This window comes from Pleurodeles waltl, chromosome 1_1 (genome assembly GCF_031143425.1).
Source record: "Pleurodeles waltl isolate 20211129_DDA chromosome 1_1, aPleWal1.hap1.20221129, whole genome shotgun sequence".
Taxonomy (NCBI): Eukaryota; Metazoa; Chordata; class Amphibia; order Caudata; family Salamandridae; genus Pleurodeles; species Pleurodeles waltl.
In genome coordinates this window covers 939,662,827-939,685,726 of record NC_090436.1, presented here as the reverse complement: position 1 = coordinate 939,685,726, position 22,900 = coordinate 939,662,827, and the positions used below count along the sequence as shown (strand labels likewise).

The following is a 22,900-nucleotide window of genomic DNA, read 5'->3' as shown; positions in this document are numbered from 1 at the left end:
AAATACATTTCAGGCTTTATTTTCACTATCCATGCTTTTTACAGCAAATATGACCATGCTTACCTGCAAGTCTAGCTTGAAACATATCCATCTTAAAGCAGTCTTTGATGGGATGTTCCCTGTAGAGGAGATGCTAGGATGAAGTTGACTTTTTGTCTTGACATACAACATTGCTGACCTCTGACAAGAAATGGTAAATGAGACCCAAACTGAAGACTTGCGCTGTGATTATAATGCACCATACTTACAGCTCCTTGCTCCATTTTTTTCAACATTTGAGGAGTGAGTTATCACCATCTGATTTCTATCCAGTGTGATGCTCAGTGTCTTCTACGATCATACGATGTGAGACTCCTCTATCAGGATGATAGCTAAAAGGCCTTTTTATCGCTGTAAGCAAAGAGACATTTTTGGTGGCCCTCATCTGTCTTGCCCCTATACGTAATGCATGCTACTGTCTGGGAAAACATTACTATCAACTGTTTCTGCCAAATGCAAGAAGAGTGTCAACCTTCAGCAAGCACCTTGCACCTCCTAAAACCCTGATCAAATGCTTAGTTTATGTTCTCATTACTGCTTGTGACGTCATACAGCAGCTCTATGAAGTACTCCAATAAGATGGATCAGTTAATTGAATGGTCACCACTGACCTCTGTTGTATTCTGCATGTCAAAATTTGGAAACTGGACAAGGTTTGCTGAGCCTTCCATCCCCCGTGGTCAACACACTGAGTACTGTAAAATTATGTGAGTAACATATGTCATTTATAGCACTTGGAAATGGAAGAAGTTTTTTATGACGCTCTGTGTAAAAATCAAGGTCTTAATATTATCTTAGTGGTTTTTCTTCTTCCTCTTCTTCACGTCTTATTCGTCTTCTTCTCATCAACATGGAAACGACAAGAGAACGTCAGCTGCTCACATGGGTCAGCAGTACTGCTTGTAGAAGTAACCAATAAACTGAACAGCAATATGGAAATGTAGCAGACAGTGACCGCCCCCCTCCTCCTCTGAACTTTTACCCTCCCACTCTTCCAAACACAAACTACCAACCACACACATTCCGCTTTTCCATTCCGACATTCCGGGCCCTCTTGCGGATACCACAATCAACCTCACCATGATCATCATTGGTACACCTAAGCTGACTCATGCAGCACGTGGGTGGTTAACACACCAAGTGACGGGGACATTTCAAACCATTTTGAACAGTGTGTAAGCAAGCACTCCCTTGACTTGTGTGTTAGTTCAGCTTATTTTGCTAAAAACCTACCTTGATGGTGCGAATAAGACTCAATAATAATTAGAACATTAACCTGTTAACTAAACATTTTGTTTTATGCTGTATTTATCGAATGCAGTGCAGCTGCTCATGTCACTTGATGTCACTTCTGGGCATGTATGGCGTGTCTTGCAAGGAATCTTTGGATGGTAACATTCACGATAGCATTTAAATCAGGGCTTAGCTTGGTTTTAGGACAGGCTGCGGAAAACTGTAGCTGTTGAAAGACCAACTCTTACCAAGTCTTTAAAATATGCTTAAAATGCACTTTGGCGCAGTTCTGAGTTGCATTTCTTATTTGCCTTAAGATACTGGTAGTGCATGATTCTCCTACAAGGGAATGCTTGCATTTCAATGCATGAGGGACTATTTTACACCTAGAAAGGACAAATAACCATCACACTTTGTCGTATTTAGGCCCGTATTTATACTTTTTTAGCGCCGCATTTGCGCCGCTATTTGACACAAAAGCGGTGCAAACTTACAAAATACAATTAAATTTTACAAGTTTGCGCCGCTTTTGCATCAAAAAATTACGCAAATGCAGCGCTAAAAAAGTATAAATATGTGCCTTAGTTCTTTATCTCAAACGTTCAATACCAATACCACCACCATCAATACAAATGCCATCAGCAAAAGTACCATTAATACTGCCTCCAATACACATCCATCACCAATATCAATACTATTCATAGTATCCCCATTACAAACACCACCAATAGTATCACCGCCCATCAATGCCTCTACCAGTACCACCAGTACCAAGCACTGGCAAACCCAATAGGGCTGGCTTAAATGTGATTTTCTACTGTAGTATATTTCTTCAGTCTGCGTTTGCATGTGCTGTCATATGAAAGCCACACGTCTGGTCTTTGCAAATGATTTTATTTGCCTGAATTGTGTTCCTGCATTAGTCAGCTTCCTGTGCTGAAACAGTGGCGCAGAAGGATGCATTTCAAACTGCCCACTTTCCCAAAACACATCAGCACTTGAAGGGCAATGCTGATTCAATCCCTTTTTCCTCGACTGTTTCCAATGTATTTTGCTTCAATTGTGAAACTGATTGTCCTTTCTAGGCATTTCTTTTAAATAGTCCCTCCACTATGGGCCACATCGCAGATATGCCATGTTAAATTTGAACACATAAATAACCATATGCCCACCATGCTTATTTTTTTCTTGTGGAAAAGAAATTACCTGTTAAAACTTTTGTAGTCAGCCAAGAGTGCTTGCTCAGGAATTGGCAGTTTGGGGTACAAAGCTGCCAGTAGCTCAGGATCATTGCCAATAGCTTCTTGCCAGGGTGACTGGTAGTACTTTGGAACAGCGGTTGTGTTGAATTTCTCAGGAGGAATTTCCTTAAGTGGACCCGAATACCCTGCAATGATTAAAGAAAAGGTATAGGCCGAGAAACCAACCACTACTTTCTATTCTGCAATAATGTGCACTTTTACATAACATTGTTTGGACAGGAACTGGACGTGCTGACTCTTTTCAGTGACCTTCTAAACTCAGGACCTGAGGCCATATGTGCAAAGCATTCCTGAGGTCGGAAACGGCCTGTCTGGGCCGTTTCCGGCCGCAAAAATGCTTTTACATATGTTCAAAACACAAATTGCGATTCTGTGACATGTTACCGAATCGCAATTTGTGTTCACAATTGCAATTTCCCTCACTGATATTCATTAAGTTATTCCATTTGCGGGCCCTTAAGAAATCACTATTTTGGAACCCTTATTTCGTACTTTAGGAATTACGATTCAGTAATAATTGAAAAGGGAAAATCGTCATTTCTATTTTCTGTACACATGGCCCTTTATTCATATTTAGTCACAGTTGTTGAACAGTGCAATCAATGCACTTCTGTCAGTTGAGTCCAGACCACCCTGCAGTGGCTACTGTTTTCCACATTCATTTATTAGCGAACTTTGTGTGACATTAAGGGGCATATTTGTAAGAAAGTGGCACAGCACCAAAATTGGCAGCACCGTGCTGCGTCACTTCAGAAACGCTGGGATGCACAGTATTTACAAATATATGGTGCACCCCTGTGTTTCCCCTAGCGCAGCCGCCAACGCAAGCACCCTTGCACCATATTGCAAGGGTGTCTGTGTTGCAGGGATGTTTGTCTATGTGCAGGAAGGTGTCCCAAACAATCAATATTAGCGATTTGTTACTCCTATGCATTCTGCAGCACACATAGAAATAGCAAATCATAATTATTTAATAATTGTTTATGTGCAGGAAGAGACACCTTTGTGCACATAAACAACCATTCATGGCGTTTTGCTCTTTCTATGTGTGCTGCAGAATGCAGCACACATAGAAAAAGCAAAAAAAGGAGAAATGAAAGTATTTCTTCTCGTTGCGCCATGCTAACGCCAACCCCGGGTGGTGCTAGTTTTTGGCACTGCCTCTGAGTTACATTTCCTTGTAAATCTGGGGCAGTGTCAAAAAGCAATGGGTGTTGTGTGGGTACTACCACAGCAACACTCATTGCAGGCCCCTCTGCTGCAGAAAACTAGGTCAGGGGGCCATATTTACAAGACTGCATTAAGCCACCCAAAGCGGCTTAATGCAGGTGCGTAAATATGGCGAAGGTCACAGCGCCATCGGAGCGTCATAAAAAGTGACACTCCAATGGCACCAGGGACTTGTAAATATTCCCTTTAGTTTCAGCTGTGTGACAAACTATTCCTTGCTTGCCATATGGGAATTTACACATATCCTAATTGGAGTGTTTTTTAACCTATCTAGAATGCTTCTTCTCCATGTACCTGTCGGTTTCAATTGATCTTCTATGCAATTCTTTTTTTGTGAAATCTTCAAATACTTTTTTTACATTTTACTATTGTTCAAAGCTATTCACACACAAGTCATACTTCATGTATATTTTCAATGCAGTTTGGAGAACTAAACCTCCTTTAAGAAAAGTCCTTACATTTCATTTCAATGCAGTAGGTTAGAAACTGCAAACAGTACAAGAAGTTAATGCACCTTCTTAAATTCCAGTTTACAGAGAACAAATAATCCTTACACTCAAAGCATTCTCTACCTTACACTGTTAAATGGCAAAATTCCTCCTCACCATTCTACCAGTGCTTTGATAGTCCTTCTCTCAAGGCGGCATAATCTTTGCAAATATGTACATTTTTAGCCAAAGCTGGACTTATGCTTCAGTCTTTTTAATTTATTTTAACCCACAAGTAACCCAGATCATGCGTTGCTTAAATTTCGTTGTATAACCTTAAAGGAACTTCTGTAGTAGTTCTTATATGTTAAACACACACAATATCGCAAAAATAAAATCTCAGGTATATGAAAATACTCTTTGATTATTCTTCCATTTCATAAAAGAGCAATAATGAGTGAAGTTTATCCATAAACTTTCACAGTGACATTGTTTTGAGCTTATTGTTGAGTTTTTAGTGGAAACCATTCTTTTAAGCAAATTAATGTTTATTGTGCTTATTATCGACTTCCCTAGGGGAAATCATTCTTTCTCATTGTCAATAACAACTTTAGGCCAGAATTGCAACTTATAATAAAACATTTGATGAAGATTTCATTTCTTAATGCTTGGCACGTGCATTTACCTTCATCTGCAGCACACATGTATATTCACTGTGATATTTACTTTAAAGTTGACAATAGTTAATGTAGGCTTCAATTTGAAATGACTCATGTTTAATTGCCGCATTTGTCTGCTTACCATGTATATTCCCTCTTTCTCATTACAGGAGCCAAGCTGTGACAGCCAATGTTAATTAAATGCATCTCTTGTTTAGTTGTCGTGTGAATATTTATCGGTTTATGTTCCTTGGAAATTGAAATAATGGTCAAGCACCTGCGAGTGGGAGCATTCTGAGTAACTGTTACCATTCCTCCACTGATATCCAGCTGAAGGTCATGCTGCAGAGACTCCATTGTGTGGTAGCTTTGAAAAAGAACTGGACTTTTGTTATCTCAACATGTTCCATTCTGATTTTATGGAGGTGTATCTCTTTGTGGACGAAATTATATAAAATATTAAATTCTACATGAGCTACATTCAGATGCCCTTTCCACTCTCCCGAGAGGAGATGTAGTCCTTACTCCTTTAGAACTGATGTATTTTTCTCTCTGTTCCAGAAGTTAGACTTCAGCTATACTATTTTTCACTTGCTTGACTAAATCTTTATTTGATGCTGCCTTTTGAGGCTTTGCTTGCTGACACCTTCTGCTTGAATCCTCCCGTATTTTCTGCAACTTCCTTAGTTTAGCAAATTAGGGAACTTCCCTTAATGGGAAACCAGGCCTGCTTTGATTTCGTTTTCTGACAACTTTAAACAGTTTGTTATTGTAGTTGTGATTTTGAATTGATTTGAATCATCCGGATTAACACATTCATGTAGTGACTACTAGTCTAAAATTAATTAGAATGATTTGAGTTTGTAATTTTGCTAATCTGTTAATAAACCTTCATGGTTTGCAAATCTAACATGCTCCATCATTTTCTGCGGGGCCAAATGTGCTTCAAATTATTTAAACATATTTGATTTGTTGTGTTATGCCTCAGTCCAGAACTAAAGATCCATCTGCTTAAGTAAAGCTTGCACTTAAGTTTGCACCAGAAATCTGTGCAATGCAAATGAGCTGCAAAAAATGTTCTCTTATAAGTAGTGTTCTAGCCCAGCTCTTTTGATCAGTCATACCTTACTGATTTCTGAATTTATAAGTAATACATCAGGGTTTCTGTTGCACTGAAGGCTTTTGAAATCAGTTTAAGTAACGTAATAATTGCATAGGTCTCTTTTCAACTTCACAGTAAAGTTATATCTGATTTTCAGGTTCCCTTAAGCCTCTTGAAGCCAACGTATGTAACATGTTATTTCAGTAAGTCTCTCTTTATTTTAGGAGTACATTGGCATCATGTATCGTATAAACATTTGGGAACAAATGTTTTTAATTTATTAATCCAGCAGGTCACTTATTCACTTAACGTTTAACTTATATCCCCAGCCTTCGGCACATAAAAATAATCAATAATTTGAAACTTTAGCCATGCCACAGAATGCATTTTTTCATGAAAAATGTCTGATAGGTATAAAGGACAATAGACTCGGATTTATGTTTCTTCCACATAAGCAAATTTTGTGTGCTCTCTGAACCACAAAGTACAGCTCATAAGGGTTTTTGTTGTTGCAGTAACATGGAAACATGTTCTTTTGTTTCTTCTTTATGATAAGGACAATTATGTTTTTTAGCACATATCGAATGATCTTTGTTAAAAATAAACACTGTATTTTCAAAAAGTAAAACAGAAAAAAACGAGATACCAAGCAACATGTATCTCCTATAGTATACAACAAAAGATAGAGTAGAGCAATTTTAATGATGGAATTTTACTCTAGCTAAAATATTGCATCTATATGAAAGGTGAGTATCTTTGCTGGACCCCAAAATTGACCTCTCATTGCTGCCATTATTATGTCGTAGTATAACAGAAGAAAAAATTCCCTGACTTAAATATTTGTCCAAACTAACAATATAAACTTTTAACACAGTAACCACCTAGGAAAAGAGAGCTGGAGCACAGGAAAGCGTTCCACACTTTTCAGAAATACCCATTTCAGGCTTCCAGAATAGCAATTAACCATTGACGTCACAGCGTGCCAAGTAAAACAAAATAACATGGAAAGGGTGAAGCCAAAAGATGCCCTTGCAGGCCTGGTGCTAGCACAGGGCCAGGATAGCTATAGGAGCCCAAAGTTTTCCTCTGACTCCTATTGGGAACCTGGTTGCAGGGGGCGGAGAAAGAGAAAAATGACTTAGGATGACCCTCCTCACTTGACATTGGGGCGCATATTTATACTCTGTTTGTGCTGAATTTGCGTCATATTTTTCTTACGCAAATTCGGCACAAACTTAACTATTTCTATTTTGAGGCTTGTGTCAAAATATTGGAGTGAGCACCATTTTGTGGATGGGTGAACCTACCAATGAGATGCAAGGTAGGCATTCCCATTTAAAAAATGGTGCTATCCCTATAGCCCCATATTTATCCACTGGTATGCATGGGTGGGAGGAGGGGCTAAATAATGGCGCAAAGCTTGCTTTGCACCATTATTTAACCCTGGGTCAGACAGGACGTTAGGGGACCTGTGGACCCATTTCCATGGTTAAACACCATGGAATGGGTCCACAGGTGCCCACCCAAAGCCCCAGGAGCACCCCCACTCACACCAGAGGACACCAGAGGATGGGGGACCCCATCTCAGGTAAGCAGGGTAAATATTGGTAAGTATTGTTTAATTTTTGTTTTTTAAAGTGCCATTGGGGGCCCTGACTTGGGGCCTCCTCCATGGCACAGGGTGCAATGGCCATGCCCAGGGGACACTTGTTCCCTGTGCTGGCCATTGGGGTGGTGGGCATGACTCCTGTCTTTCCTAAGACAGGAGTCATGTTTTTGGTAGTTGTGTGCCAGGAAATGGCGCTAGTCTGGTTAGAGGCATTTTTTTTGTTTCTAACCAGGCTAGTGTCATTTTCTGACGCACAACCCCCACCTTCCCTACTGCCACCCCCACCCGGCTAGCATCTTTCTTGAGAATGTTAGCCCAAGCTTAGCACTGGCTTGCGCCATTCAATAAATATGGTGCCCGGCTGGCATTAAATGACCCAAGCTGGAGCTAAACCGCATAAGCATAAATCTGGACCTAAGTATCCACCCTCTTTAGGGGTCATGAGGGGAGAATGAAATTTGCAAAAGGTGGGAATAATTTTTTCATGTATTTAAATGTGATACCTACGAAAGTCTTACTTTTGTGTGGAGCCCACTCCTTTAGATCATGCCTGTGACAAGAACATGGGTGAGCGGGGACTCATTTTTTGCTACTTTGATTGGATAGTGAATGTTGTTGTCACCCTTCTTGAGGTATATGTATTACAAGCCTACTTCATCCCTGCTATGGTATTGGCAGTCCCATTTCTGTGCCCTAGAATTCTTTCTATGATAATGGCACCACTGCTACGTTTTATGTTCCCCAAAATGGCCTATGTTACAAACCAGTAGCTATCACACAGACACAAAATACACACTCTTCTGGGCAATTATGTAGAACCTACAGTGAGTCCTGATATTGGGTTTGTAATTTGTGGGGCATTTGTGAAAATCCAAAAGATTTCATTATATTTCGGCCAAAAGAGGCAGAAATATTCTTTATGTATTATGTATAATGTTGTGACAAGGAAGGTAGCCACAAAATATCATGGGGCATATTTATACTCTGTTTGCGCCAAATGTGCGTCAAAAATTTTGACGCACATTCGGCGCAAACCTTGCCCCATATTTAAACTTTGACGCCTGACCCCGCGGATGTCAAAATTCCACTGTGTGCGTCATTTTTTGGAAGCAGGAAACTGCCTTGCGTTAATGATATGCAAGGTAGGCGTTCCCTTCCAAAAAATGACTTTAAGGCCTGTGCGCCTTATTTATACCCAGTGTCATTTTGAAGCACAGGACGGGGTGGGCCTTAAAAAACGGCCTGATGTGCTCCGTTTTTTAACGCCTGGATCAGGGCAGGCGTTAAGGTATCTGTGGGCTCGGAAGGAGTCCAGAGGTGCCCTCCCCTGCCACCCTCGCCCACCCCTGGAGGACACCCATGGATGGAGGACCCATCCCAGGTAAGTGAAGGTAAGTTCAGGTAAGTATTTTGTAAAAAAAAAATTAAGTGGCATAGAGGGGCCTAACTTGGGCCCCCTACATGCCACTATGCCCAATGGCCATGCCCAGGAGACAGAAGTCCCCTGGGCATGGCCATTGGGCAAGGGGGAATGACTCCTGTCTTTGGTAAGACAGGAGTCATGTCAATGGGGGTTGTGCGTAAAAAAAAATGGCGCAAGTCCGGTTTGAGGCCTGATTTTTGCCTCAGACCTGACTTTTTTTTATGCACAACCCCCATTTTCCCCTACGCCGGCGCTGCCTGGTGTGAGTCATTTTTTTTTTACTCAGACCAGTCCGCAGTGCCGGCTAACGTCATTCCTTAAATAAGGCGCCCGCAAGGGGCGTTGGAATGGCGTTAGCTGGCGGTAAAATTTTTGACGCACAACTGCGTTGGCGCAGTTGTGCGTCAAAAAGTATAAATATGCCCCATGTATTCTCATAAGTCAGAGGTCTAAGGTACAACCTTACATCTTCAGAGTGATATCAATGACAGTCATTCTATAGTTACTTGTGTATCCACAACCCTTACCGGGTGCAATGTTGTTTGGATTAGGTGGACTCCGAGGATCAGGCGTATTAGGAGGTGTCATGGGTGCTAGTTGCTGACCAGCTTCCAGAAACATATTTGCCATTGTTCCATCCTGTGTACCTCCGACATTCTAATAGAGACAAATGTAAATGCCTTTTAATAAACAGTAAACATAAATACAGCATTCACACTTGTTAAAACAGAAAATTTAAATCAAACGTATTACTACTCTGCAGCATTATGCCAGTAGATACAGCAACAGACCTGTTTAATACTTGTGTAAGAGACATCTTTCTAGCAAATATATATATGTTTGCTACTCAGTCCACAAAGACAGGCTCAGTGCTCTATTAGAAAAGACTCCATCTACATAGAATAGTATCTCGTAGCACTGGAGCAGTAGGCGATGAAGGAATGAGATTGTCACAGTTGGAATGCACTATGGGCCTGATTCTAACTTTGGAGGACGGTGTTAAACCGTCCCAAAAGTGGCGGATATACCACCTACCGTATTACGAGTTCCATAGGATATAATGGACTCGTAATACGGTAGGTGGTATATCTGCCACTTTTGGGACGGTTTAACACCGTCCTCCAAAGTTAGAATCAGGCCCTATGTGTGTAGTGCTGCAAGGCCATTTTATATGTGTAATATGGGGTTTTCTGTACTTTTACCAATTCTGCGTGTTGTAACGTCTGAATACCCCTGTGCAAACTAGCCAGGCATCTGACAAGGCTACCACTACAGCACATGCCACAGAAATGATGAAGCACCAATTTTGCAGTGCAAATCTCAAGCCACCTTCAATATTGAATAGAAAGGTGCAGACAACTAGCATAAAACTTCTCTTAACCCCTTAGTTGCTGCATCTTCCCCGTTCCCCCACCCAGGGATGAGCCCTTTTTTGGCTATTTGTGGTAGTTCACACTTAGGCCTTCATAACTTTTTGTCCACATAAGCTATCCACGCCAAATATGCGTCCTTGTTTTCCAACATCCTAGGGATCCTAAAGGTACCCAGAGTTTGTGGGTTCCTCTGGAGGAGACCAAGAAATTAGCCAAAATACAGCTAAAAGTTTATTTTTTTCAGACAAATGGGGAAAAAGGGCTGCAGAAGAAAGCATGTGGTTTTTCCCCTGAAAATGGCATCAACAAAGGGTTTACGGTATTAACATCACCATCCTCCCAGCTTTCAGGAACAGGCACTCTTGACTCCGAAAACCACATTTTTCAACACAATTTTGGCATTTCTCTGGGACAATTTTTTTGTGCTTTTAGCCTCCTTCCAGTTAGTGACAGAAATGGGTAAGAAAACAATGCTGGATCCTGGACAGCTAAACATTTCTGATAAGTAGACAACATTCTGAATATAACAAGGGGTAATGTGTGTAGATCCTACAAGGTTTTCCTACAGAAAATAACAGCTAAATTAATAAAATATTGAAATTGAGGTGACAAAAACAGCCATTTTTCTCCACATTTTACTCTGTAACTTTTTCCTGCAATGTCATATTTTCAAAAGTAATATACCGTTACGTCTGCTGGGCTCTTCTGGTTGCGAGGATATATAGGGCTTGTAGGTTCATCAAGAACCCTAGGTACCCAGAGCCAATAAAGGAGCTGCACCTTGCAATGGGTTTTCATTGTATACCGGGTGTACAGCAATTCATTTGGTGAAATATAAAGAGTGAAAAATAGGTATCAAGGAATCCTTTGTATTTACAAAATGGGACCAAGATAAGGTGTTGAGAAGCAGTGGTTATTTACACATCTCTGAATTCCGGGGTGCCCATACTAGCATGTGAATCACAGGGCATTTCTCAAATAGACGTCTGTTTTACACACTGTCTTACATTTGGAAGGAAAGAATGTAGAGAACGACAAGGGGAAATAACATTTGTTCTGCTATTCTGTGTTCCCCCAAGTCTCCCGATAAAAATGGTACCTCACTTGCACGGGTAGGTCTAATGCCTGAGACAGGAAATGCAACATGGACACATCATATTTTTATATTAAAATCTGACGTGTTTTTTGGAAAGCGCCTAGCTGTGGATTTTGGCCTCTAGCTCAGCCGGCACCTAGGGAAACCTGCTGAACCTCTGCATGTTTGAAAACTAGACACGTAGGGCAGTCCAGGATGGGGTGACTTGTGGGGCTCTCACCAGGTTCTGTTACCCAGAATCCTTTGCAAACCTCAAAATTTGGCAAAAAAAAACCTTTTCTCTCACATTTCGGTGCTGCAAAGTTCTGGAATCTGAGAGGAGCCGCAAACTTTTTTCCACCCAGCATTCCCCCAAGTCTCTCAATAAAAATGGTACCTCACTCGTGTGGGAAAGCCTAGTGCCCGCGACAGAAAATGCCCCAAAACACAACGTGGACACATCACATTTTTCAAATGAAAACAGTCATGTTGTTTGCAAAGTGCCTAGATGTGGATTTTGGCCTCTAGCTCAGCTGGCACCTAGGGAAACCTAGCAAACCTATATTTTTTGGGAAACTAGACACATAGGGGAATTCAAAATGGGTTGCCTTGTGGGGCTCTCACTAGGTTCTGTTAACCAGAATCCTTTGCAAACCACAACATTTGACAAAAAAAAACACTTTTTCCTCACATTTCGGTGATGGAAAGTTCTGGAATCTGAGAGGAACCACAATTTCTTTCCACCTAGCATTTCCTTAAGTCTCCCAATAAAAACGGTACCTCACTTGTGTGGGTAGGCCTAGTGCCTGCTACAGGAAACACCCCAAAACACAACATGGACACATCACATTTTCCCAAAGAAAACTTGCAAAATGCCAAGTTGTGGTCTTTGGTCTCTAGCTCAGCCGGCACCTAGGGAAACCTAGCAAACCTATACCTTTTTAAAAAACTAGTCATCTAGGGGAATTCAGAATGGGGTGACTTATGGGGCTCTCATCAGGTTCTGTTACCCATAATCCTTTGCAAACATCAATATTTGGCAACAAAAAAAACACATTTTCCTCACATTTCGGTAATAGAAAGTTCTGGAATCTGAGAGGAGCCACAAATTCCTTCCACCCAGCATTCCCACAAGTCTCCAGATAAAAATGGTACCTCACTTGTGTGGTTAGACCTAGTGCCCGCAACAGGAATAGATCACACAACGGTCAATGTTGGTCCTTATTTGAGGCAAACCGTTGACCCTGGGGTGATTCATTCCTGACGCAGGCACTCAGTACAGGCAATCAAGTGGGGTAGTGTTTTTATCAGGACAGGTGGGGAAACACTGGGTGGTAGGAATTTTGTGGATCCCAGCATATTCCTGTAGTTTGTGTGACAGAAATGCAAGAGAAATTGAGTTTCTAGTCAACATTTCACCTTTGCAGGGTATTCTGGGTAAGAAAACTTTGGGAAATCCACACAGGTCACACCTCTGTGGAATCTCTCTGATGTCTAGTTTCCAGAAATGTATGCATTTGGTAGGTTTCCTTATATGGCCGCCAAGCCCAGGACCAAAAACGCAGGTGCCTGCCTTACAAAACCAGGTTGTTTTGTGAGAGATAATTTTGATATCTCCACAATACGATTTGGGTGGTGGAATTTGGGGCTGAACTAAATTGGAGAGCTCCTAAGAGAGCACTCTCTCTGTGCTTGCCGCCGTATGCACCTGCTCTCTGGGATGGGCTGACCTGCTATTGTCCCGCTTCTCAGACTGTACTTACGAAGGGACAGCAGGACTGTCCTCATCACCTCCCTCATAATCAATGGAAGAGGAGTTATCGAATGGGACTCCTCCAACTAAAAAATCACTCCCAGAGTCTTCGCCAGTGTCCTATCCCTTAGATGCTGTCTCAGTATCTTGTGTCTCAGTCTCTGATCCTATGTCAGAGCTGTCCTCTATAACCCGAGTGAGGGCTTGAGCAACAGTCATCCAACGAGATGCCATCTCTGCTACTGGCTAAACTGTCGCTCTAAAACACTAGCCTATGTAGACAGACATAAAATTGCTGGTGGGTGTGTGTGTGTGTGTAATAAATGCAACAGTAGAGGTCACCTTACCTTCGCTTCTTCCCTCGGTCGTTCTTTCAAGACACTCAAAAAAAGACACACTATTACTTCACCTTGACACATACCAATCGTCACAGTCTTTAGCGCCTGTAGCGCCCAGCCTAACAATCATTATTGGTGCTCCCACTCCCATGACCTCCTCCTCGGATTCCCTCACTACCACCCAGCAAAAGTGCCCTTCATCTCTCCATGGCCCCCTGCACCTACATTTCATTTGTATTATAGCACAGATAATGGCTGACTTTTCTAATCTACTCAGCTATTTACATAAAATACAGATTTGGTATTTGCAGTAGACATATAAACCTTCTGCGCTACTTTATGGCATCAAAGTTGCCACTAGACAAAAGTAAGATCCTTTTGTAGCAGAAACATAATCACAAGACTTACTTGACTTTTTTATTGCTGCCTAAAAGCTCCAGTTGAAATGCGTCAGTTGAAGTATGTGCATTGCTTTGAAGACGCAAGCTGCCACTGCAAGAGAACTGGTGGCGAAGATATATATAAATATATATATATATATATATATATATATATATATATATATATATATATATATATATAGATATATATATATATCACTTTTATATGTGGGTGTGGTTTTCCTGGGGGCCAATCGCAGCCCCCACCCCCTGGGGAACCACACATGCGAAGACAAAAGTGCTTAGCTGTATGGTTTCCTTGGGGGCCCTAGTGGCCTCCAGGGAAACCATACAACTATTAAAAAAATTATTGCCCCCACAGGGGGTCGCCCTTCTCACGGGCGACCCCCTGTCAATTTCTTTTTTTTTTTTCTTCATTTTTTTAAAGCCGGGGGGGATGCGATTGCACCCCCACCTCCCACGGGTAAACCTACCTTTTAAAAAAAATAAATGCCCATTTTCCGAGGGGGCCGACCCCACCAAGCAAAATCCCTGGGGTCTAGAGGGCCAGGAAACCTGTTTAGGAAGGCCTCGTTTGAAAGGGGAAACCCGTTTGGGCCGTTTTCCTCACTGGAGCAGGAAGCGGCCAGCGTCCTGATGTCACAAAGGGGCGGGTGGGTGTACTGGGGGAGACACAGAAGGTCTTCTGTGTCTCCTGTTTTTTTTTTCATGAATAAAAAATCCTCAACCCCCTCCCTGGTATCATCCACAGGTCGTGACCCGAACCAGGGAGGTAGTGTGGGCATCGGCCAGTGGTGGACGCCTGCACTAATGAGGTTAACATCTGTCATACAGTGATGCCCTGCACAATTTACTGTGGAACTTGTTGAAAGAGCATACTAGGACAGGTTTATGTCATTGAAAGAGCGATTCAGCAAATTATGTCCTAATATGTCTCAAGTCCCCAGCAGATGTCATCAAACAAGAGAACATTCTAGAATGCCTATTGTTTATTGATTGTTAGAAAGGCAGGGCTGGATAAGAACTGGTCTTTTCTCTTCACTGGATGGTCCCTTTAAAGGAGCTAGTCCATATCATATCCAGTAGCCATTCTGGATCTATATATTTGTAGAATTGGAACCTTGCAATTACTTCAACTGGAAGTTAAAACAGCTCATAAATCGCACAAGGTATGGCAGTTAATTTGGTTTCAATTAAGTCTTCTTTGAGATAATGTTTTTTTTTGTCTCAAATAGGACTAATGGGAAAATATGTGACCAAAAAGTCAAAAAAGTGTTAAACTAGGTCCTAGCAACTTACATTTTGAGTTATATTATACAACTCTATATAATAGGATCTAATTATTAATACATATACACACACACACACACACATATATATGTGTATATATTTTACAGTGTTGTGGTAACCACTGTGTATTTTTATAATTAAGGTGACCAGAGATAAGGAGTTGTTTTTTTTTTGTCCCTTGATAACTTTACAGACCTGCTACTCCGGTTTCATTGTCAGAGACCTGAACACTTCACAGTGTTTCGTGACGGGGATACAAAAAAAAGGGGGGTTCCTAAAAGGGGCTTGAAATCCAATGCATTTTCCATAGTCTTTTGTATTTCGCATAGCGCGAAAACCACCATGTGGATTTTTCTGAAATTTGGCAGTATTGCATAGTAGGTGATGTAGATGATCCGTTGTGCAGGCAAGTACAGTAAGTAGAAGTTAACACATAAGTAATTTGTTTAGCTGTATCTGTGACTGCTGTAGTTTTGAGGTAGTACCGAGGTACATAGTGATGACAAGTCATTGTCAGATTGGATAATGACTGTCTTTAAAAGAAATTGCAGGCAGCCATGCTGTTTTAAGGCCACTTTGCTGTGCTCCAGCTTAAGGCCTAAAAGTATTAGGTTTGATATGCTTTCCCTACCTATAAGCACTTAATGTAAGTGGTAATAAGTAGGGAAATTTATATATATGTTTCTATATATTATAAAATAATATTACAGAGTATTAAGGTACTACCTAGGTAGTACTGCTGTACCTTAAAGCCTTAAAAAAAGTAGGTATACAAATTGAAAAAAACCCTGTAATACACAATATTTCACAAGGGGACAAAGTTGGGATTCTATTGCATTACCCTTGCATTGTGCACAGTGTCACAAGGACAGCATAATACTTAATTATCGTTTACAAAACTACGCAAAGCCACCATACGTCACCCTGCTTTGCTTGATACATGTATAGAAATGCAATGCAGCAGAAGTTCCTGCCTTCTGTTACTCTAGACACTATAAGCTAAGTAATCCAAAATTTCCACTACAGCTATACCCGCTACACTGTACAGCACTACAATAAACACAACTTCGCTTTACAATATTCCACTTCACGCCACTGCACTGAACACCACTCTACTGTATGCAACTTCACTGTATGTGACTCAAGTATATGCTAGTCCATTCTACACCACTCCGGTGTATGATATTCTACTATATGCAACTCCACTCTACGCTATTTTAATGCATGTCATTCCGATGCACGCTCCCCCACTGTACACCAATCCCCTCTAAGCCACTTCTCTGTACGCCATTGCATTCTACCCTATTCCCTTGGATGACACTCCACTCTGCAACACTCCACTACACGTCATTCCACTCTACCCCACTACACTGTATGCCACTGCAGTATTTTCAACTCCCCTGTACATACTACACTGGATGCAATCCAGTCTATGTCACTCCACAGTACTCAACTCCACTGTATGCTACTTGACTATACGTTATTCCACTGTACGCCACTCCACTGGACGCCATGGCCCTTTATGCTATTTCACTGTATGACTCTCCACTGTACACAACTGTAATCTATGCCAAATCATTCTACAGCACTCCAATCTACACTATTCATTGGACACCTCTCTTTTGGACTCCACTCCATCATATGGTATTCCAGTTTAAGACACTGCATTATACGCCACTACAGTCTACACCACACCACAGTACCCCACTCCACTGTATGGTACTCTGCTGTGCACTAATCCACTGTACGCCACTCTACTGTACTCCACTACACTGTACGCTATTCCAGTGTTTGGCACTACACTGTACAACACTTTAGTGTATGCTTTTTGACTTTCTGCCAATCCACTCTTCTACACTCCACTCTACACTATTAGACTGTATGGTATTCCACTGTACACTATTCCTCCAACATTTCAACTGCAAATATACCCCACTACCCTGTATGGCATTACATTATACACCACTGAACTTTTGTGCCGTTCCACTGTATGCCTCTGCACTGTACACCACTCCGCTGTACACAAACCCACTGCTCCTGACTCATTTATACGCTATTCCCCTCTGTGCCACTCCACTCTGACGCTTCCCTCTATGCTATTTCACTGGATGGCACTCTAATGGATGCTATCCAATGTATGCCACTTCACTGTATGCTATTCAACTGTATTCCACCCCACTCTGGGCTATTTCACTGTATGACACTTCAATGGAAGCTACTCCAGTGAGCCCCACTCTGCTCTCTGCCACTCCACTGTATGCCATTCCATTCTACGCTATTCCTTTGGATGACACTCCACTCTGCAACACTCCACTACATGCTGTTCCACTCTACCCCACTTTACTGTATACCACTCCAGTATTTGTGGCTCCCCTGTATGCAACACCATTTTACACACCACACTGGATGCATTCCAGTCTACTCCACTCCACTGTGGAGAGGATGTGGTATAGCAGCCTGAGTTGCCGACTTCAGGGCTGAGGGAGCCAGGTTCGGGTCTTGGCATCGGTGCTCAACATTCTGTGATTCTGTACAAATCACTTGGGCCCTCATTACGACCAGCGGCCGCACTCCCGCCGCAGCCATCAGGAGATCCCTGGTTGGTCCTTTAATGTGTGATAAGTTGCTGTATGACTATAGTGGTATTGCATAAGCTTTGCATGTCTCCTAGTTAAGCCTTGGCTGCTCATCCACAGCTACCTCTAAAGGGCCCGGGTTTTCTAGACACTGCCTACACTTCACTAATAGAGGAAACCTGGTTTCCGTCCGCCGGCCCGGCGGGGATCTCGGCCGCATCACGGCGGTGTAGCGGCCGTGCGACGGGTGCAGTTGCACCCGTCGCGCTTTTCACTGTCTGCAGTGCAGACAGTGAAAAGCTGCACAGGGCCCCCAGGAACCCCCAGGGGCCCCGCAACACCCCATGCCGCCAGCCTTTTCCTGGCGGTTCAAAGCGCCAGGAAAAGGCTGGCAGTAGGGGGACTCGTAATCCCCTGGGCAGCGCTGCTAGCAGCGCTGCCCTGGTGGATTACATCCGCCAGGACCAATGTGGCGGGAAACCACCGGTCCCGGCGGTGCGACCGCGGCCCTTTCACCGCGCTCGTAATACTGTGGATTTCACTGCCAGCTTGCTGGTGGTGAAATCCACCACAACAACCCTGGCCGTCTTTGACCGCCAGGGTTGTAATGACCCCCTTAATCTCCCCATGCCCACAATTCAGCACCTAAAGACCCTCATGGGTGATTTACAGTCCTTTACAAATTCTGTATCTATTTATTTACTGTACCCAACTGCACTGAACGCTACTCATCTATACCCTTCTCCACTGTACGCCACTCCACTGTACACCATGGCACTCTATGCTATTCCACTGTATGGCACTCCATTGTACGACACTGTAATTTACACCAAACTACTCTACAACACCTGTTCTATGCTGTTCCATTGGACGCCATTACTTTTCACACCACTCCACTATATAGTATTCCAGTTTTTCACACTGCACTGTATACCATTCCAGTCTACGCCATGCCACTGTACGCCACTGCACCGTATAGTACTCCACTGTGCGCTAATCCTCTGTACACCACTCCACTGTACTCCACTCCACTCCACTATACCTTATTCCAGTGTATGGCACTCCAGTGTCTACTCTTTGACTTTCTGCCAATCCATTCTCCTACACTCCGCTGTACACTATTAAACTGTAGGGCATTCCAGTGTACACTACTCCACAATATGGTACTTCTCTGTACCATACTCCAGTTTATGCCACTACAGTGTATGTCACTGCACTCTGCATGGCTCCACTGTTCGACACTCTGCTCCCCCATCTAGAACTGCACTCTATACAGTTATATTGTACTTTAGGGCACTGCATACAACTCTCCTTCATTCTGTCCATGTACACTGCACTGCCTAACTTTACAGTCCAATATATGCCCTTACACTCCATTGTACAACACTCTATTCCACTAAAGAACTCTTGTCAATATTGTATGATACAGCCCTCCACTCTACTGTATGGGACACCACTCCAGTTTATTAGAGTTTACTTGACTGTACGCTACAAAACTACACTATAATCCACTCAACGCCACGTCACTCCACGACACGCTAATACACTGTATTATACTTTACTTCCCACTACGCTATGTAACTCAACGATGTAGGAAGCGGGCCTGGTGTGTGGTGAGCACCTATGGTGTTATCACCTTATACCAGGTCCAGGTATCCTCTATTAGTGAAGTGTAGGCAGTGTCTAGAAAACCCGGGCCCTTTAGAGGTAGCTGTGGATGAGCAGCCAAGGCTTAACTAGGAGACATGCAAAGCTTATGCAATACCACTATAGTCATACAGCAACTTATCACACATTAAAGGACCACACAGGGTTCCAAAAATAAAGGTAATTTTTTTATAGTAACACAACATAAGAATACTTATAGGCACTTCTCCCCAACTGGAGACGTATACACTATATACATCTATATCTATCTATCTCTCTCTCTCCCTCTCTCTCTCTCTCTCTCTTTATATATATATATATATATATATATGAGCATTTCAACGATTGTCCCTGTTTTGGCATGTACTAGCGCGCTTAGTTCAGCAGTGGTGCTGGTGACGGCAGGACACTCCGTAATTTATCAACAACATTCATGAAATACTTCACGAACGACCGCACTCCGGGATCTCTTATTTCACAAAATTCATTTATTCAGGCTCCGTTAACTTCGTTTACAGCTCAACAATCACCTGCCCTACGCGTTTCGGTCTGAGAGACCTTGATCAGGGGCATTTCCCGTGATCAAGGTCTCTCAGACCGAAACGCGTAAGGCAGGTGATTGTTGAGCTGTAAACGAAGTTAACGGAGCCTGAATAAATGAATTTTGTGAAATAAGAGATCCCGGAGTGCGGTCGTTCGTGAAGTATTTCATGAATGTTGTTGATATATATATATATATATATATATATATATATATATATATATATATATATATATATATATATACAAAGTAGCAACCAGTAAATAGCATAGAAACAACAAGCATTGGCAATACTTAGTGAAAATAGTGAGGGCCCTAGGGGAGGGCCAAACCATATACTAAGAAAGTGGTATGCAAGATACAGTCCCCCACCAAAAGATGTGGAGTTGTTCGAAGGGAGCTGGAGGAACTAGGAACCCCAAGAGGTGAGTACCGGAGTAACCCCTAGCGACCAGGAGAGCAGAGATAAGTAGCTGGTTTTCCCAAGGACTAACAGGAGGACTTAGAAAACGTATTGTACGAGAATGGGACCAGACAGGAAGAAACCAAAGATGGATTCTAGTAGAACAGGACCTGTTAAAGAAGGAGGGCAGAGTCCAGTCCACGATGGAGTGTCCAGTGGGGGCAGGAGCCACTACTTCCCTTTCTGTTGGTGCAGTACCAGGCCGAAGAGGGAAGAAGAAGACCATCTGTAGAGCCCAGGAGCTGAAGAGGAGTCCTTGGAATGATGCAGATGGTGCCCCACAATGGTCAGTGGTGCAGAAGAACCACCAGCAAGCCTTTGTAAATGCAACAGGAGTAAAAGAAGAGTTGCAAGATTGAAGAGGACCAGCAAGGCCAATGGGACTCGACCCAAGGAGGAGAGTCTAAGGTGACCCTCAGCAGTTCGGAGAGAAGAAGATGCAGCCCCCACAGGCAACCTACTGGCAGCAGACATAGAAAGTCGCAGTGAGGCCCAGTCAGCACACCTGAAGAGGAGTTCAACGTTGCTGGAGCAGCAAAGAGGAGGCTGTGCTTTGCAGGAAGAAATGCGGGGACTGGGGCTACTCAGAGCCTGAAGATTCCTTGAAGCTCGAGCAAACAAGCCTTGGTAGCTGCAAGAGTCACTGTGCACAGGGGTACTGGCAAGGGCTTATCGTCTCCCAAGTTGGACAGCTGGCAGAGAGGGCCAAGGAGACCACATCAGACCACCACCTGTGATGTAGGATCCACACAGTTCCGGATGTGAGAAGGTCCATGTAGCCAGTTGTCATTGCAGTTAGTGTCTTTAGATGCAAGGGAGTGACTCCTTCACTCCAAAGGAGATTCCTTTTTACTTCTTGGTGCAGGCTGAAGTATCGCTGACCTCAGAGGATGCACAGCCAGGGGAAATGTTGCAGTTACTGGAAGGAGCCGGAGAAACAATGTTGCAAAGTGGAGTCTTTGCTGGAGTTGCAGATTGTTGGTTCCTGAAGTCCAGTTGTGGTTCCAGTGGGCAGACTATGAAGTAAATGATAAGAGGAGACCTGGTGGAATCTTGCACATCGAATATGGAGACCCACCCTCAAAGGAGTCCCTAAATAGCCCTAAAAGGGGTTTTGGTCACCTAGTAAGGTGACCGCCTATCAGGAGGGGACTGTGGCATCACCTGACTGACCTGGCCACTCAGATGCTCCAAGGGGCCTGTGCACATCTTTGTTTGTTAAAGATGGGAGAATAAAGTGGCCACCTGGAGGAGCTCTGCGCACCACCCCTGGGGTGGTGATGGGCATTGGAGTGATCACTCTCCTTTCCTTTGTCCACTTTCATGCCAGAACAGGGACCTGGTGTCCCTGTACTGTTGTAAACCACTTTATGCAAGGAGGGCACCAAATGTGCCTTTCAAAAAGCATACCAGTGGCTTGGGGAGGCTACCCTCTCCAAGCCATGTAACACCTATTTCCAGGAGAGAGGGTGTTACCTCCCTCTCCCACAGGAAATCCTTTGTTCTGCCTTCCTCTTCCTGACCTGGTCAAGCAGCAGGAGGGCAGAAACCTCATGCTCATGCAGGGGTGCCCTCACACACAGGAACCTGCACCCTGCACTGTGGGCTAGGAGAGTCTACCTAGTGGTGACTTACAGAGACCTAGTGCAGTGACCTGTGGTGAAAGGGTGCATGCCCCTTTTCACGCAGGCTGCAATAGCAGGCCTGCATACACGTTTTGCATGGACTCCTATGGGTGAAACAATACATGCTGTAGCCCATGGGGAACACCTGGTACCCCAATGCCCTGGGTACCTAAGTACCCTATACTAGGGACTTATAAGGGGGCACCAGTATGCCAATTGTAGGGTGTGTAAAGTCCTAGGCAACCAAACTGAGAGGGAGAGAGCACAGTCAATGGGGTCCTGGTTAGCAGGATCCCAGTGAAAACAGTCCAAGCATACTGATAGCAGGCAAAAAGTGGGCGTAACCATGCCAAAAAGAGGGTACTTTCCTACACACTAAACTCTACTCCACTATATGAGACTTTACCTCTCTCTATGGCACTGTGCAATCACCCTCTTTCCGCAGCTCCACTGTACAACACACTACTGTGCTATATACAACTCCACTCTATAACACTCTATTACATTGTTTCCCACTCTATCCTCTCTACTACATACTACCATATGGCACTCTATTCCAATATACAATACCCCACTCTGACACTGTATGACACTAACCTTCATTTTATTGTTAGACACTCCAGTTAACGATACCATAATAAATAGCACTCAATGCTATGACTTGAAACATGTTTTCATTAAAAACATAAAAAACATTGATATTCCATGAAAAAAACAAAGGTTACAGATAAGTTATGTTTATGAAACCCTTAGTTATTCCTTCCATATAAACCATACTTAAACTCCACAAACAAAACAGAAAGATCACTTCCTCCACATACTCAAGCTTCCTT

At 43.0% G+C, this 22,900-nt stretch overlaps 1 protein-coding gene across 2 annotated transcripts in view; it reads right to left on the bottom strand.

The window, feature by feature from the left end:
• Window positions 1–22,900, bottom strand: part of MYOZ2 (myozenin 2) — a 201,131-nt gene that overhangs the window by 86,246 nt on the left and 91,985 nt on the right. For both annotated transcript variants that reach the window (XM_069230166.1, XM_069230165.1), the window contains 2 exons: window positions 9,513–9,642; window positions 2,479–2,659 (listed from right to left, as the gene is read on the bottom strand). In XM_069230166.1, the coding sequence (XP_069086267.1) occupies window positions 2,479–2,659; window positions 9,513–9,642 (311 nt within the window). The remainder of the gene's footprint in view (window positions 1–2,478; window positions 2,660–9,512; window positions 9,643–22,900) is intronic.